This window comes from Plasmodium gonderi, assembly GCF_002157705.1.
Source record: "Plasmodium gonderi DNA, contig: Chr12, whole genome shotgun sequence".
Classification (NCBI taxonomy): Eukaryota; Apicomplexa; class Aconoidasida; order Haemosporida; family Plasmodiidae; genus Plasmodium; species Plasmodium gonderi.
Genome location: NW_021628937.1, coordinates 3,273,128 through 3,287,004, shown reverse-complemented (window position 1 = coordinate 3,287,004; position 13,877 = coordinate 3,273,128). Strand labels below are relative to the sequence as shown.

The window sequence follows — 13,877 nt, the reverse complement described above, 5'->3', positions numbered from 1 at the left end:
AACGAATAGTGCCATTGATATTGGGCAGCTTACCCACTTGATCATTTACCGGCTCAATACTTGTAAGTAGTTTGGATAAAAATGATGAAATATCAAATGGGTCATAGCAACAATAAGGTAATAATACAACAATGAAGGCTGAAGGGTTATTTTTTTTTTTTTTTTATTTTTTTTTAGTACATATCCATATTTATGAACATATTAATTGTGCCAACGAGGTGTTTAAGCCTCATACATTTTCGTGAATTTCTAAAAAGTTTCATTTTGAATACGTAAAAATCTTTTAAAATCATAATTTTTATATAGGAGTTTAAAAAAAAAAAAAGGGGAGGAAGTGACATTGGGGTACTATTTATAAGCTACAAAAAGAGAAGTTACAACTTCGTCACATATGAATGTGCTTAATTTAGTGTGTATGAAATGGGGGGGGGGAAGAAAAAAAAAAAAAGAAAAAGAAAGCACCCAAAGAGACATTTTTTTTTTTTTTTTTTTCCCCTTTTATATCATATATAACCCTATATTTAGGGAATGCCAATGCGTTTTCAAAGTTGTTTACTTACCCTCCTCCGTCCACTTGGACAAATTTTGTTCTTTCTGTTTCATTCTTCTGCTTCATTCTTCTGCTTCATTCTTCTACTTCATTCTTCTACTTCATTCTTCTACTTCATTCTTCTACTTCATTCTTCTGCTTACAGCTTAAATATGCTGTGTCTCCCTTGGCTTTACATATCCAATACTCTCGTAATAGTTTTGCATATACTTATGGGAGTTTTTTTCATAATATGGATCATCAACACCGTACTTTGGAACCTCAAAGAAAAAAGGGAATCTTCCATAAAACTGGACCCTTTTAGGTCTAATATTCAAAGGGTCTTCATCTTGATAATCTGGCTCATTATCTATTAGTGTGCTTTTAAAAGACTGACTAAAGTTTCTTAACCAGTGGTTGTAATAAGGAACTGAATATGCATGATGTTGATATCTATCAACAATATTTCTTCTCTTGTCTTGTCTCCTGAAATGAACATCTGGATTAAACAACAAATGTCTCATCAATACAGAAAACGAAATTGCTACTGCATAGTAGGATATAAAATAGTAATTATATTGACTTGGGTCATTAAACCAGTTATTGTAACTTTTTTTGAAAAAATATTTCAACAGCTTGTTATCCGTGTAGCACCCATTAAAATTTCGAAAAAAGTTAAAATAGTGTTGCGCGTTTTCGAATATAAACATCGTAGGCACAAGTTGGGCAAAATTGGGGGTAAGGCCTGAATATTGACACGTCAAACGAGGAAAATTAAAATGGTATAATACTCTCAAGTACCAATGGGCGATGTGTTACTATGTATATATATCCTGTATACCCTGTCCTTGCACTTTCTGTTTTAAAATGAGTAAATAAAAATAGCGCGGGAGATGAAAATCCCGTACTCATTTGCGAACGAATGGACGAATGAATGGATAAATAAATGAAAAAACAAAAAATACACAAATGAATAATCAAAAATTATAGGTTTGCTTTTCTCTAATTAGTTTTATTCTTTTTTTTTTCTTTTTTTTTTTTTTTTTTTTTTTTTTCACACACTTTTTTTTCTTTTATTTGTATGTTTTAAAATTTGAACACTTTTTTCCTTTTTTTCATTCTCAAGGGAAAGGTTTGTTTTTTAAAACTTAGTGTTCACGTTACACTTTTTACCCTGGTAAATTTGTCGAACCTGGAATTTTTATCATTTTTTTTTTTTTTCCATCCTTCACTTATAATTCGTGCGTTTTTGTGATTGATTATTAGGTATGCACTTCGCATGTAGTGATGCGTAATTTGTAATAAATACGCGCATGGGTTATATATATTTATAATTTTTTTTTTTTTTTTTTTTTTTTGCCTTCTTGTACGACCCACCAAGATGTTCCTATTTCTTCTACGGGGGTATGGGCGACATGGTGTAAGATTCATCTCTCATTTTCCATTTACATTGAAAAAAAAAAAAGGAAGAAAAAAAGAGAAAAAAAAACAGTTAAGCACAGTCATGCACAATAAAGCTTAATAAAGCCTAATAAAGCATAATAAAGCATAATAAAGCATAATAGACCATAATAGACCAAAATAGACCAAAATATATGGCAATAACCTCATTACTGCTTCATTCATGCCGTCGAATCTTCTGTGCGCTTCTTGACCTTGTAGTGTTAAGCACAATTAATTTATTCTTTAATTCGGTTCAACCGTGTTACAAACGTACAAAAGTTGGCCCATTAAAATTATACATCCATTTGATAGTCATTGTTTTTTTAATGCAATATACCACATTATAACACAAATATATACGTACATATGCACATTCCATTATTATGCTTACAAATATGTACAGGGTTATCTATTTTAGTAGTGCGATCAGAATTGACCCCTCCTCCTACTCCTCTTCCTTGGGATAAGTTGGAGGAGGCACTAAAAAAAAAAAAAAAAAAAAATTAGAGATGCAGGTGAAAAAACACTTCAAGGAGTGAGATACACATTAGTAATAGTTACTTAGGACATCATATGACACAAAGCAAAGCATAGACACATTACGTTTTGAAGTTTGGGAAGTGTTCTCATATGCATTTGCAAGTTGTGCTTTTTTATTTTTTTTTGTTTTTTAAAAACTCATATAAGGCATTCATGCTTAAGTCACCAGAAGAATTGAACGCAACGAGTATGAAGTAATGGTTTTGTAACAGTCTCCATTCTTCAAACTCATCGAACATTTCAATTTTCTCAATTTTTTTTTTTTCATCCAGATTTAAATGATAATCGTATATCTCATTCATATCACTTATATACACATGATCCCATCCCAAAGACTTAAATCTATTAAGTTGTTTACTTATATTGTCATACTTGAAAATACTTTTTAATTCTATGCCTCTTTGATTAAAATTGTTTATCATTACTTTTCCAAAGGCTGTACTTGGGTTGACCTTGAGAAAAAATAAAGGTTTTGCAAAAGGAGATTGTGCGCATTTGTAATATGTCAAATAAACATGTCTTCCGTTTCACAAGCAACTAATTAACAAATGTAAAAATAAACACAACATACGACAAACACAAGCATGAGATATACCTGTTCATACACTAATATACAAGAAGTACTTTTCATAAGCTCAGCCAATGTTCTTATTAAATTGTCGCTGCTATCTATCTCCAAATAAATTAAAACACATTCGCAAATGAACAATGTTGGCAACGAAATATCAAAACCATGAGTCAGTAAAATTTTCTGTAATAAACTTGAATTGTTCAAATCGAATGAAAGCATTTTGTAGTTTGCACAGTAAATAAGATCTTCACCTTCATTTTCGTCCCACTCATAACCTTTTTCAAAACTTTTTAAAAAACTTTTTAACGTATCAACACGGTTTATTATGTTAGCTTTTTCTCTAAGTAGTTCTTTGAAATCCATTTCATAGTAAACTACATTTTTGTGCTGTTCCTATTTTTATGTAAGAATAACGAAGAACTTGTGTTTTTAACATGTTCTCAAAAGGAAAAAATGTTCTTCCATTTTTTTCTCCCCTCCCACACTTACGCTTATCCAAAAGAAGGTGGTATCCAAACCGGCCCCTATGTTCACTACCTGAACAGATTCCTCCTGCAAGACATGTCACGATTGTGGCAGAGTTTCATCGAATTATTTCAATCAAAATATGTGTACACAAGGACACATACTTATGTATACACCGGGACACATAGTCATATATACACCGGGACACATACTTATGTATACACCGGGACACATACTTATGTATACACCGGGACACATACTTATGTATACACCGGGACACATACTTATGTATACACACACGTAGAACCATTCAACACTATGCTGAACGTCCTTTCAATTTTCTATATTTTACCCTCTCCAGAGATCTGAAAAAGAGCTCAATGTACTTTCTCAATGCAGCAACCCTGGCATAATAACCTTTCAAAAAAAAAAAAAAAAAGGAAAAAAAAAAAGGTGCATCAACTACTTAATAGATCAACAACATAGCAGATCAACAAAATGGAAGCACCTGGTAGCAGACGTAAAAGGCGTAGAAAACACTGTGTTCAGATATGTTCGACAAAAGACCAATTGGTCCGATATCCAACTTCCATGATAACCATCTGTCAGTTAAAATGTGCATTAACGAGCCCTTAATTCATACAATCACATGCCTCAGAATGTAAAAGCTTTTGTTCACAAACCTCTATTTATGAGAGGACTTCTTTTCTCAATCCTTTTGACAAAATATTTCAAAAATGGATCTGAGTAGTATCCTAGATTAACGGCTGAACTGTAGGAAGGAATAAGAATGAAGAATGTACATATCATATGTCTACAATCTTCGTACAATACAAAGGCTGGTTGTGATGTTGGTAGAAGCTGATAAAAACAATAAATGAACAAGTAGGGGATCTCATATAATTATATCGGTCCGTATGAAATAACACATTATGTTTTTTTTTCTTTCATTTTTTTGGATTCTTATTTCTCATTATTTTCCTTTCACTATAACAGTTTACTGCTGGCCGCCTCGTGGGTTGTACCCTGAACATTGACATTGGGGAATTTTAGTGAACTCATCGTTCTTTCAAATATTTAATCCCCTTTTTATTTTTGTTTTATTATTTTATATTATTTTTTTTTTCTCCTTGTTAACATAATTATATGATAAGACTAAAAGAAGGAACTTATGATTTAATTTTCTGTGAAAAATTCATAATTTTCATGAACATCTCCTAAAATATGGAAAATAAAAAATAAAAAATTCCTATATCTCTAGCATGGTATACAGACAAATGTACACAATTTTGGAGTAAGTTCTCGTTTTTTTTTCGTATGTTTTTTTTTTTTTTTTTTTTTTTTTTTCCTCTTTTAATAACATCCTCCAAGGGAGACCAATAATGTGTCATAGAGGAGAGGTTTAAAAATATACATCTGCTTTTTAATATTTCATTTTTTCCCCCTTTTTCTGCGGTTAACATGTTGAGTCCACACTTTTCACCAAAAGTTTATAAGCTTGTAATATAGATCATTTAATACTCATGAAAAATAGATACATGTGTTTCTGATGCTTTAAAAGAGAGATCTATCATACTCCTCACCATTCTTTGTGCACATTTATTTTGTAATTCTTTTGGCATTTTTTTTTTTTTTTGCTACTTTTTATTAATATATTTTATTTTTACTTTTTTTTTTTTTTTTTAATCATATGGTTTCTTTGTGCTGTTCAGAAGAGTGCACATCGCACACTCCAATGTATACAAATTGTTCTTGCGCATGTGTAGAACAGTAGGAAAGGAAAAAAACGTTGTACCATAATTACAAAATGATCGCAAGGAGTAGAAGCTACTACATGTACATATGTAGTATTTTATCTAGGGCAAAAACTTTGTAATTTTATTATCATTATTATTTTTTATTTTATTTTATATTTCTTTTTATTTTTTATTTCCCCCATGTAGCTGAAGATAATACATAAATGTCATATTCTGGGTAGAGCTACATTTGTGACGTGTAAATTTTTTTTTTCTTAACTAGAACAAAAAATGCGGATACCCTACTAATGTAATACCCCTTTTTAGTCGTATATTATTTGTCATGGACTACTTGGTATTTCCCCACCAATTGTCATTCCAATTATTTTACCATTCGATTGAGTTCTGTGTGGAAAAATTAACCTTGCTGAATCATACATATTAACAAAAGAAACAGTGGGTGAAGAGAAAATTACATATAAATAGAACGGTTGGTATTAAACTTACTCATCAAATAAAAGAAAAAAAGACACCTAACATTTCTACGATTGCTTTAATCTTTTAGAAAGCAAGTGGATTTTTGTAATAAAAAAATACATTTTTGTAATATATACAAGGAATGAGAGAAGATGACTCCGTATATTTACTTATTTTTATTTCCATTTATAAGTGCTGAATAACATACTTCTGCTAATTTTTTTTTTTTTTTTTTTTTTTTGTCACTTGGCTTTGGCTATAAAATTTGTTCACCAAAAGCCTTTATCCATTTTTATGATTCACCAATGTCATACATAGACATTCCTCGTTTTGTCTTTTTTTTTTTTTTTTTTTTTTTTTTTTTTTTTTTTTTTCAATTTATTATATTCACCAATTTTGAAACCTATATATTATCACACTATGCTTATCCATTATTCCTATGTTTACACACACTATTTGGTATTTATTTTCCATAAATACACATTTTACTAATTCTCAGGGAATATAACAGAACTAGGGTAAAACATAATTGAATGGGGACTGGGTGTGACTTGGGGGATGAAACACTAAGCACATTGACATTTTCTTTCCTTCTATATTTTTATTTTATTTTTTTCATTTCATCTTTTTGTGTATTTTTGAAGAAGCGTAAACATATCACCTTTGTGTCGATAGACTAGATGAATATCGTGTCCCTCCTTTATATATCTCGTGTAACACTGTGCCTTTCTTTTCCCTTTTTTCTCTCTTTTATTCTTTGCCTCGCCACAATTATTCAACCCTTCCAAAGGGGTTGATGGCAATGTGATTCATTAGCACAGGATTCTCTCAACCGTCTTTTGCCTTTATATGGAAAATAACGAATCCAAACAGATGAGAGAAATGTAAAATATCATTATAAGGTGCAGTTATAAAATAGGAGCCACTTAAGAAACTGTGCCTCACACATGTATATGTAACATACATATACTCATACGTATACCTTTAAAAAGTTACAATTTTTTTTACATATATTCCCTTCTTTTCCCCTTAAATGTGTGGGGAAATAGAAGAAGAAGAAGAAGAAGAAGAAGAAGAAGAAGAAGAAAAAAAAAAAAAATAAAAAAAAAAAAAAAGGGGGGGAAAGACATCTTATTAAATGAAATTTTTACGAATTTTTTTTTTTTTTTTTTTATTTTAATTAAATTTTTCATTTCCTCCAATTTTTTTTATTTTTATTTTTTTTTTTTCATGCCTTGTTTCCTGCCTTATCCATTTTTCTCTACTTTTTATTTATTCATTTTATTATTTGCTTGAATATTGTGTTCATGTATTTGTTATTCACGCATAAATTTATGTATTTATGTTCATGCAGATGTTTATTCATTTGTTCAGTCATATATTTAAGCAATTAATTTAAACATTTCTTTACCCATGTATTTGTGCATTCATTCACCCATATATTAACTCCTTTACATACCCATATATTTAAGCATTTATTTACATATTGTTCACTCATTTTGCATTTCTTTTTTCTTTTTTTTTTTTTAACATTTTATGTATAATCCCTATGCCTCCAAATTTTCTGTTCTTGAGATATCCAAGCAATTCACTTCATTATTCGGCGTGTTTTGAAAATTTTTTTTTTATAATACATTATACATACATATATAAGAACATAGAAGTATAAACTTTTGTAGCCCTTTTAATCGATACATGAGACCTAAGTACGTATATATACGTATATATATAAAAATGCTAAACGTATATACATTTATTTGCGCACACGCATATATATAAGTCCACATGAGCACATTGCATAAGCCCTCCTTTTAAAAATAAGAAAATATATGCAAGTGAAGAGAGCAGCTATTTTGATGATTTTTACTTTGTGTATCCATATATATAAAAACTTTTTAACTTTTTTTTTTTTTTTTTTTTTTTTTTTCGAATTCATATTTGCTCCTTGACATTTTTTATTTATTGGTGACTACTTTTCATTTTGCAATTTCTCACAATTGCTCCCCATTTCTCCATTTATCAACACTTTTTTTTTTTTTTTTTTTTTTTTTTTTTTGCATTCAAAAACAAGTCCTCTTTTCTTGTAAAGAAAAAAATAAAACGTTCAAATTTATGCATATGTATATATATATATATACATACCTATACATGTACATTTACATAAACTTACGTACACCCTATTACGTATTCGCATCATGCCAATGCTTAAACAATAAGAACCTTACCAAGGAGCATTGCAAATTTTCGTGTTACAACCTTATGTTATACATATATACACGTATATGTACATATGTTTTTATGATACATGTATACATCCTAAAGAATTGTAAAACACATCAGAAGTGCAACGTGACATACATCCCCTAGTGGAAAAGAAAATTGTGACGTCACTATTGGAGGGAATAAAAAATCAGAGAAAAGGGGGGGGGAAAAAAAAAAGAAGAAGAAAAAGAAGAAGAAGTAATACAGGGGTAAAGGGGTGACGAATCAAAAAAATAACGGAGGAGCCAAAAAAGGACAGAAAAAAGAGATCAACGTTAAAAAGATTAAAGAGAAAGAAAGGACCATTTTTATAATTACTCAAAACAAAACCAACATAAGGTCAAACAACATAGTTGAAGATATTACAAAAAAAAAAAAAAAAAAAAAAAAAAAAAGTAATAATAAATAGACATTTGTAACTACCTCTATCAACACGGATCCCCTGATAATCGTAAAAAATGAAACTACTAAAAGTGAGCCCTGAAAAAAATATAGAATTTCCCTTGGTGCATTTCCAAGCAGTGACACAAGTAGTTAAACTAGAAAATATAAGTGATAGGAAAGTGGCATTTAAAATAAAAACTACAGCACCCAATAATTATTTGGTTCGGCCATCATTCGGACTAATTAACGTTAGAGAAACAATTGAAATTCAAATCATATTACAACCGTTGTCTGATAAAGACAATATTTCAAATGATAAATTCCAAGTACAATGTCTAAATGTAGATGATGACACAACAGTCGACAAGCAGTTCTGGATCACTGTTAATAAAAATGAAATACAAGACCATAAGCTAGTGGTTGTATTGAACGATGAAAGTTCCACAAAAGCATCTCACTCATATATGCCTTCGAATAATAACCCCCTCTCTGAGATGAATAACAAAAATCACAATTTAAATTACACGGAAAATAGCTTAAATGCTGATGATGCCAATATGGCGGAAGGTATGAATCCAAGGAGAAAAAAAAAAAAAAAAAACCTACACATGCACATATATATATATATATATATATATATATATATATATATACATGTCCACGCACACATGGTCACCTCCACATGTGCATATATTAATATATACACCTATACTCTGACACACATACCCACTCATTTGCACACCCTTCATTTTCCCCAACCAAGGCATAAAAGGAGGCCTGCCTGGCATGCAGAGAAAATATCACGAGTTACTAAATTACTGTGTTTTTGTGGATAAGCAAAAAGCAGCACTGGAGAAAGAAAACGAGAATTTAAAAAATCAGCTTAAGGCATATAGCAACAATTGCAACAAGCTTTTTGTTGACAGTAAACTCATACCAATACTTATTGTTATGCTAGCTATAGTCACAAAATACATGGGATATTGGTAGAGAGAGAAGATCTATATGTAAGCAAGATGAGATTGTTGTACGTGATATTTTTGTGGACAGCTTTTAGCATATACTAGTTTTGGAAAGTAACTAATCAGCAACATTCTCAATTAACATTCAATTATAACATTCGAAAAAAAAAGCAATAATAATAATAATAATAAATAAATAAAAATTTACACACAGACAATGCACGAAGAATATAGAGTTACATTCATTTGAGCAACAAACAACATAAAAATAATGAAACAGTTCAGAAAAAACGATGTGTTATTTAGTAGTTATCTTTTCACGAATTTGCTTTTATCAATATATAATCATAGATCACACGTGTAAATATTCGTATCATTGGTATTAGTATTTACATTTCTTGATAGCGAGAAGTAGTGTCTTAATGATTTCATCTAAAATTTTATAAATAAGGAGATATCATCAAAAAAATCAACAGAAAAATCATTTGTAATATCCATCCTTCTTCCTTACTCGCCGAGTTAAACATTTTGTGGTAATATCTTTTTTTTTTTTTTTTGTTAATTAAAAGAAAAAAAAAAAAAAAAAAAAAAAAAAAGCTAGAAAAAGAAAAAAAACAATATTATGCCATTAATTTTTAAGATAAGTTAAAATTTCATAAAACATATTAGTGTGAAGAAATAAGAAATGTTTTTTAATAAAAAAAAAATAATAAAAAAGGAGGAAAGCATTTTTTTTTTTTTTTTTTGAGGAGTGGGGGTGGAATTCATATAAGTCACAATTATATATACATGTATATATATACATATATATATATATATATATATATATATATATATATATATATATATATATATATGTGTGTACATATGTGAGCAGTAGTATATATTCATTTACATTTTCCTGTTCCCAAACGTCTCTTTTTTTTTTCATGTTTACATCTTCTTACATTCTTCTTTTCAAGCATATAAAAGCCCCCATTAAGTTATCTGTATATATTTTATTTAACCCCCCGTCCCCCATCCCCCTTTTTTTTTTTCTTCACAATATAATCCTCCCCTCTTATTGCATCTCATATATTATAAATTTCCCTCTTCCTCCTCCAACACTGCACCTCTTTCTTTTTTTTTGCATTTTAATCCCCTTCTTTTATTACTTTCATATATTATGAATTTTCCTCTTCCCTTACCATCCAACATTTTTTTTTTTTTTTTCTTTCATATTTCATTTCATTCCATATTAATGTATTATTATTTTATTTATTATAAAAATATATAAAATAATGATAACAAGTTTCCCCCCCCCCCCCCTTTCTATTTATCCCCCAAAGAAATATATATATATTATATATATATATATATATATATGTACCCCCCTCCCCCATCGCTTCTTACATACACATACTTGTGCTTATATGTGTGTGAAATATGGGAAATTTTTAAATGTAGATGATCTACATTTTTTATGAACCTTCCTTACATAAATTTGATAACATACAAAATATAAATAAAGTTTTTTTGTTTTTTTGAAGTTATACATGACTAGTTAGACTGTAGCCTTAAAATAATTAAAAAAAAATAAATTCATACCAAAGGGAATGTTCACTTGGATAAAGGATGAATTCATTTTGCGAAAAAAAAGAAATAATCTCCTTTGCTAAAAAAGGGGAAAAAAAAAAAAAAAAAACCTATGACAAATGAACAGACGTGTACTTTTTATTTCCTACACATTTTGGTTCATATTTTATGTACGTTTGAATAACACTTGTTGTAAAAAGGGGAATATACGTGTGTGAATATTCAGAGAATTTTTTTTTTTTTTTTTCAATTTCCCCTTTTTTTTTTTTGGTTATATCACATTTAGTTCAGTTCCTCTTTTATGCTTATTTATACTTTGTAATGTGTAGGTAAAATAAAAAAGCCTGTATGTATAAATATTCTACCTTCATGTAAAATCTACACCTTTGGAAAAATGGACATCAATAATAGCACGTGTCACCAACATCACACATCTGCCATGTGCGTGCATGCGTATATGAACATATATATTAACTCGAAACTGAACGAAAAACATAAATGTGATTAATCGCACAAATAGATTTTTTCCTCGATCTCACTCTACATACACAAATACATTAATATTTTAAAATATTTCTTTTTTCTTAGTCAAGCAAAAACGGATATATATTTTATTGGATCCACCATTTCTCCCCCTTTTACACCAGGCTTCTAACCCATCAACGTATAACCAATTCTCTCACACGGTTATGCATTTTTGAAATGCCAATCTATTATACATGCATTTTAAGCGAGCCACAAATGTACTACACAAACGGAATGTGTTCTCTTGTGCAGCGCGCAGAAAAGTACACAATAACACTTAAGGGCAGGAAAAAATGTGCGCATAGCGACGACAATTATAAAAAAATAAAGAAAAAAAAACAAAAGCCCCTTACCGTAATGTAGAACCCACAAAAAAAAAAAAAAAAAAAAAAAAAAAAAAAAAAAAAAAAAAATAAAAAAAAAAAAAAAAAAAAAAAAAAAACCCCTTACCAAAAAATAAAACCCAAAAAAAAAAAAAAAAAAAAAAAAAAAAAAAAAAAAGCTACATATGAAATTAAAAATGAAAATAAAAAAAACACCATTAATTTGGTTTCAAGCAAATTTATTTTACCATGTCTCCATTTTCATATACATTTTTTCTATCCTTAAAAATAAGCAAAATATAATAACACCTTTTTAAAAATAAAATTTTTTTTTTTTAACACGACTTCCCTTATTTAAAACAACTACATCATCATTCCACAATTAAATTCCATTTAACATTGTTAAAAAGAACCTTCTTTTTTTTTTTTTTTAGCTCACATTTATAATTTTCTAAATTTCTCTTTTCTTTATTTTATTCTTTTAAAAAAGTTGTAAATGTCTCTCTTTATTTTTTACACGTTTTAAAAACCAAATTTAAAAGTTAGGAACGTATGTTTATTGCAACGTAAGTTTTTGTAGAAATAATATAGCTAAAGAAATATATCTAACAAAAGTACATGTAATGTGCATTACATACATTTGTTCATTTACTCTTACATGCCTCATGTTCACGCTTTTTCGCACACATTTGTCCTTAAGATATTTATCCTTATATATCACTCCCACCTTAATATGCATATGAATTTATTAGCTGTATTGCATTTATATATATATATATATATACATATGCATATACAGACGAAAATATACATTACATTTCCACTTTACATTCTTCAAAGATCTTTGTAGAAAAAAAAGAAAAAAAAATTTTACCCTTGATGTATTATTAACGTTAAAACCATTTTTTCAAAATGACGAGGAAATATTTCATATCAGCCAACTGGAAATGCAATGGAACCAAGGAAAATATAAAGACCCTGACAACTACATTTAATGAGTTGAATTTTGACCCTTCCAAATTGGGTGAGTATCAAACATGAGATAGTTCATCCCCTTGATAGAGATTGTCACTCTCTTATGCCAATTGAGTTATTTCAGTGTCTTCGCACCAACTTCACCATACCAACTGAGTGATTTCAGTGTCATCACACCAATTTCATCATGTCTACATGCTCATCTCTTCCCCCTCACACACACCTCACCCAGATGTTGTTATTTTTCCTGTGAACGTTCATTACGAATATACTAAAAGCTTACTGAACGAAAAGTTTCACACAGGAATACAGAATATTTCGAAATATGGAAGTGGATCGTACACAGGAGAAGTAAGTGCTGAAATCGCAAAAGATTTAAATATCGAATATGTTATTATTGGACATTTTGAAAGAAGAAAATATTTCAAAGAAACGGATGAAGATGTTAGGGAGAAATTACAACAATGTTTAAAAAATAATTTGAAAGTAATTGTTTGTTTTGGTGAATCATTAGAACAGAGAGAAAATAATTTAACCATCGACGTTATCACAAAGCAAGTGAAAAGTTTTGTGGATTTAATTGATAATTTTGATAATGTTGTTTTGGCTTATGAGCCAATTTGGGCAATTGGAACTGGGAAAACAGCATCACCAGAACAAGCACAGGCTGTTCATAAAGAAATTAGGAATATAGTGAAAGAAAAGTGTGGAGAAAAACAAGCTAACCAAATACGAATTTTATATGGTGGTAGTGTTAATACCGATAATTGCTCATCCCTAATTAAACAAGAAGACATTGATGGGTTCTTAGTAGGTAATGCTTCTCTCAAACCATCTTTTGTTGAAATTATCAAGAGTGCCATGTAAACATAAAAAATAGAGATAATAATGGAGGAGTAGATGGATGAAGATTTCATGACTATGATTATTTGCATCTTCATGAGAACACAAAAGTACCCATTCTGTATTGTAGACGCACAGCAGTACATCATTTTAAGTACGTTTCATTACCCTCATTTATGAGATCCCACATTATTTGAATCATGTATCCTATATACACATGTATGTATACTCACATAGATATGTACATATATATATATATATATATAT

At 29.3% G+C, this 13,877-nt stretch overlaps 4 protein-coding genes across 4 annotated transcripts; 2 read left to right on the top strand and 2 right to left on the bottom strand.

The window, feature by feature from the left end:
- Positions 1-696: 696 nt before the first annotated feature.
- Positions 697-1,239, bottom strand: PGO_126880 (hypothetical protein, conserved; the record flags this gene model as incomplete). The annotated part of the gene is made up of 1 exon (XM_028689478.1): positions 697-1,239. The coding sequence occupies one exon, from the start codon at positions 1,237-1,239 to the stop codon at positions 697-699; it is 543 nt and encodes a 180-aa protein (XP_028545279.1).
- Positions 1,240-2,625: 1,386 nt separating this feature from the next.
- On the bottom strand, positions 2,626-4,610 carry PGO_126870 (leucine carboxyl methyltransferase; the record flags this gene model as incomplete). Its single annotated transcript, XM_028689477.1, has 6 exons — positions 2,626-2,964; positions 3,108-3,476; positions 3,573-3,635; positions 3,901-3,965; positions 4,232-4,320; positions 4,543-4,610. The coding sequence occupies 6 exons, from the start codon at positions 4,608-4,610 to the stop codon at positions 2,626-2,628; spliced, it is 993 nt and encodes a 330-aa protein (XP_028545278.1).
- A 3,871-nt stretch (positions 4,611-8,481) lies between these two features.
- On the top strand, positions 8,482-9,397 carry PGO_126860 (vesicle-associated membrane protein; the record flags this gene model as incomplete). The annotated part of the gene is made up of 2 exons (XM_028689476.1): positions 8,482-8,974; positions 9,171-9,397. The coding sequence occupies 2 exons, from the start codon at positions 8,482-8,484 to the stop codon at positions 9,395-9,397; spliced, it is 720 nt and encodes a 239-aa protein (XP_028545277.1).
- A 3,307-nt stretch (positions 9,398-12,704) lies between these two features.
- PGO_126850 (triosephosphate isomerase) lies at positions 12,705-13,634 on the top strand (the record flags this gene model as incomplete). Its single annotated transcript, XM_028689475.1, has 2 exons — positions 12,705-12,816; positions 13,000-13,634. 2 exons carry the CDS (start codon positions 12,705-12,707, stop codon positions 13,632-13,634), a joined length of 747 nt encoding a protein of 248 aa, XP_028545276.1.
- Positions 13,635-13,877: the final 243 nt, after the last annotated feature.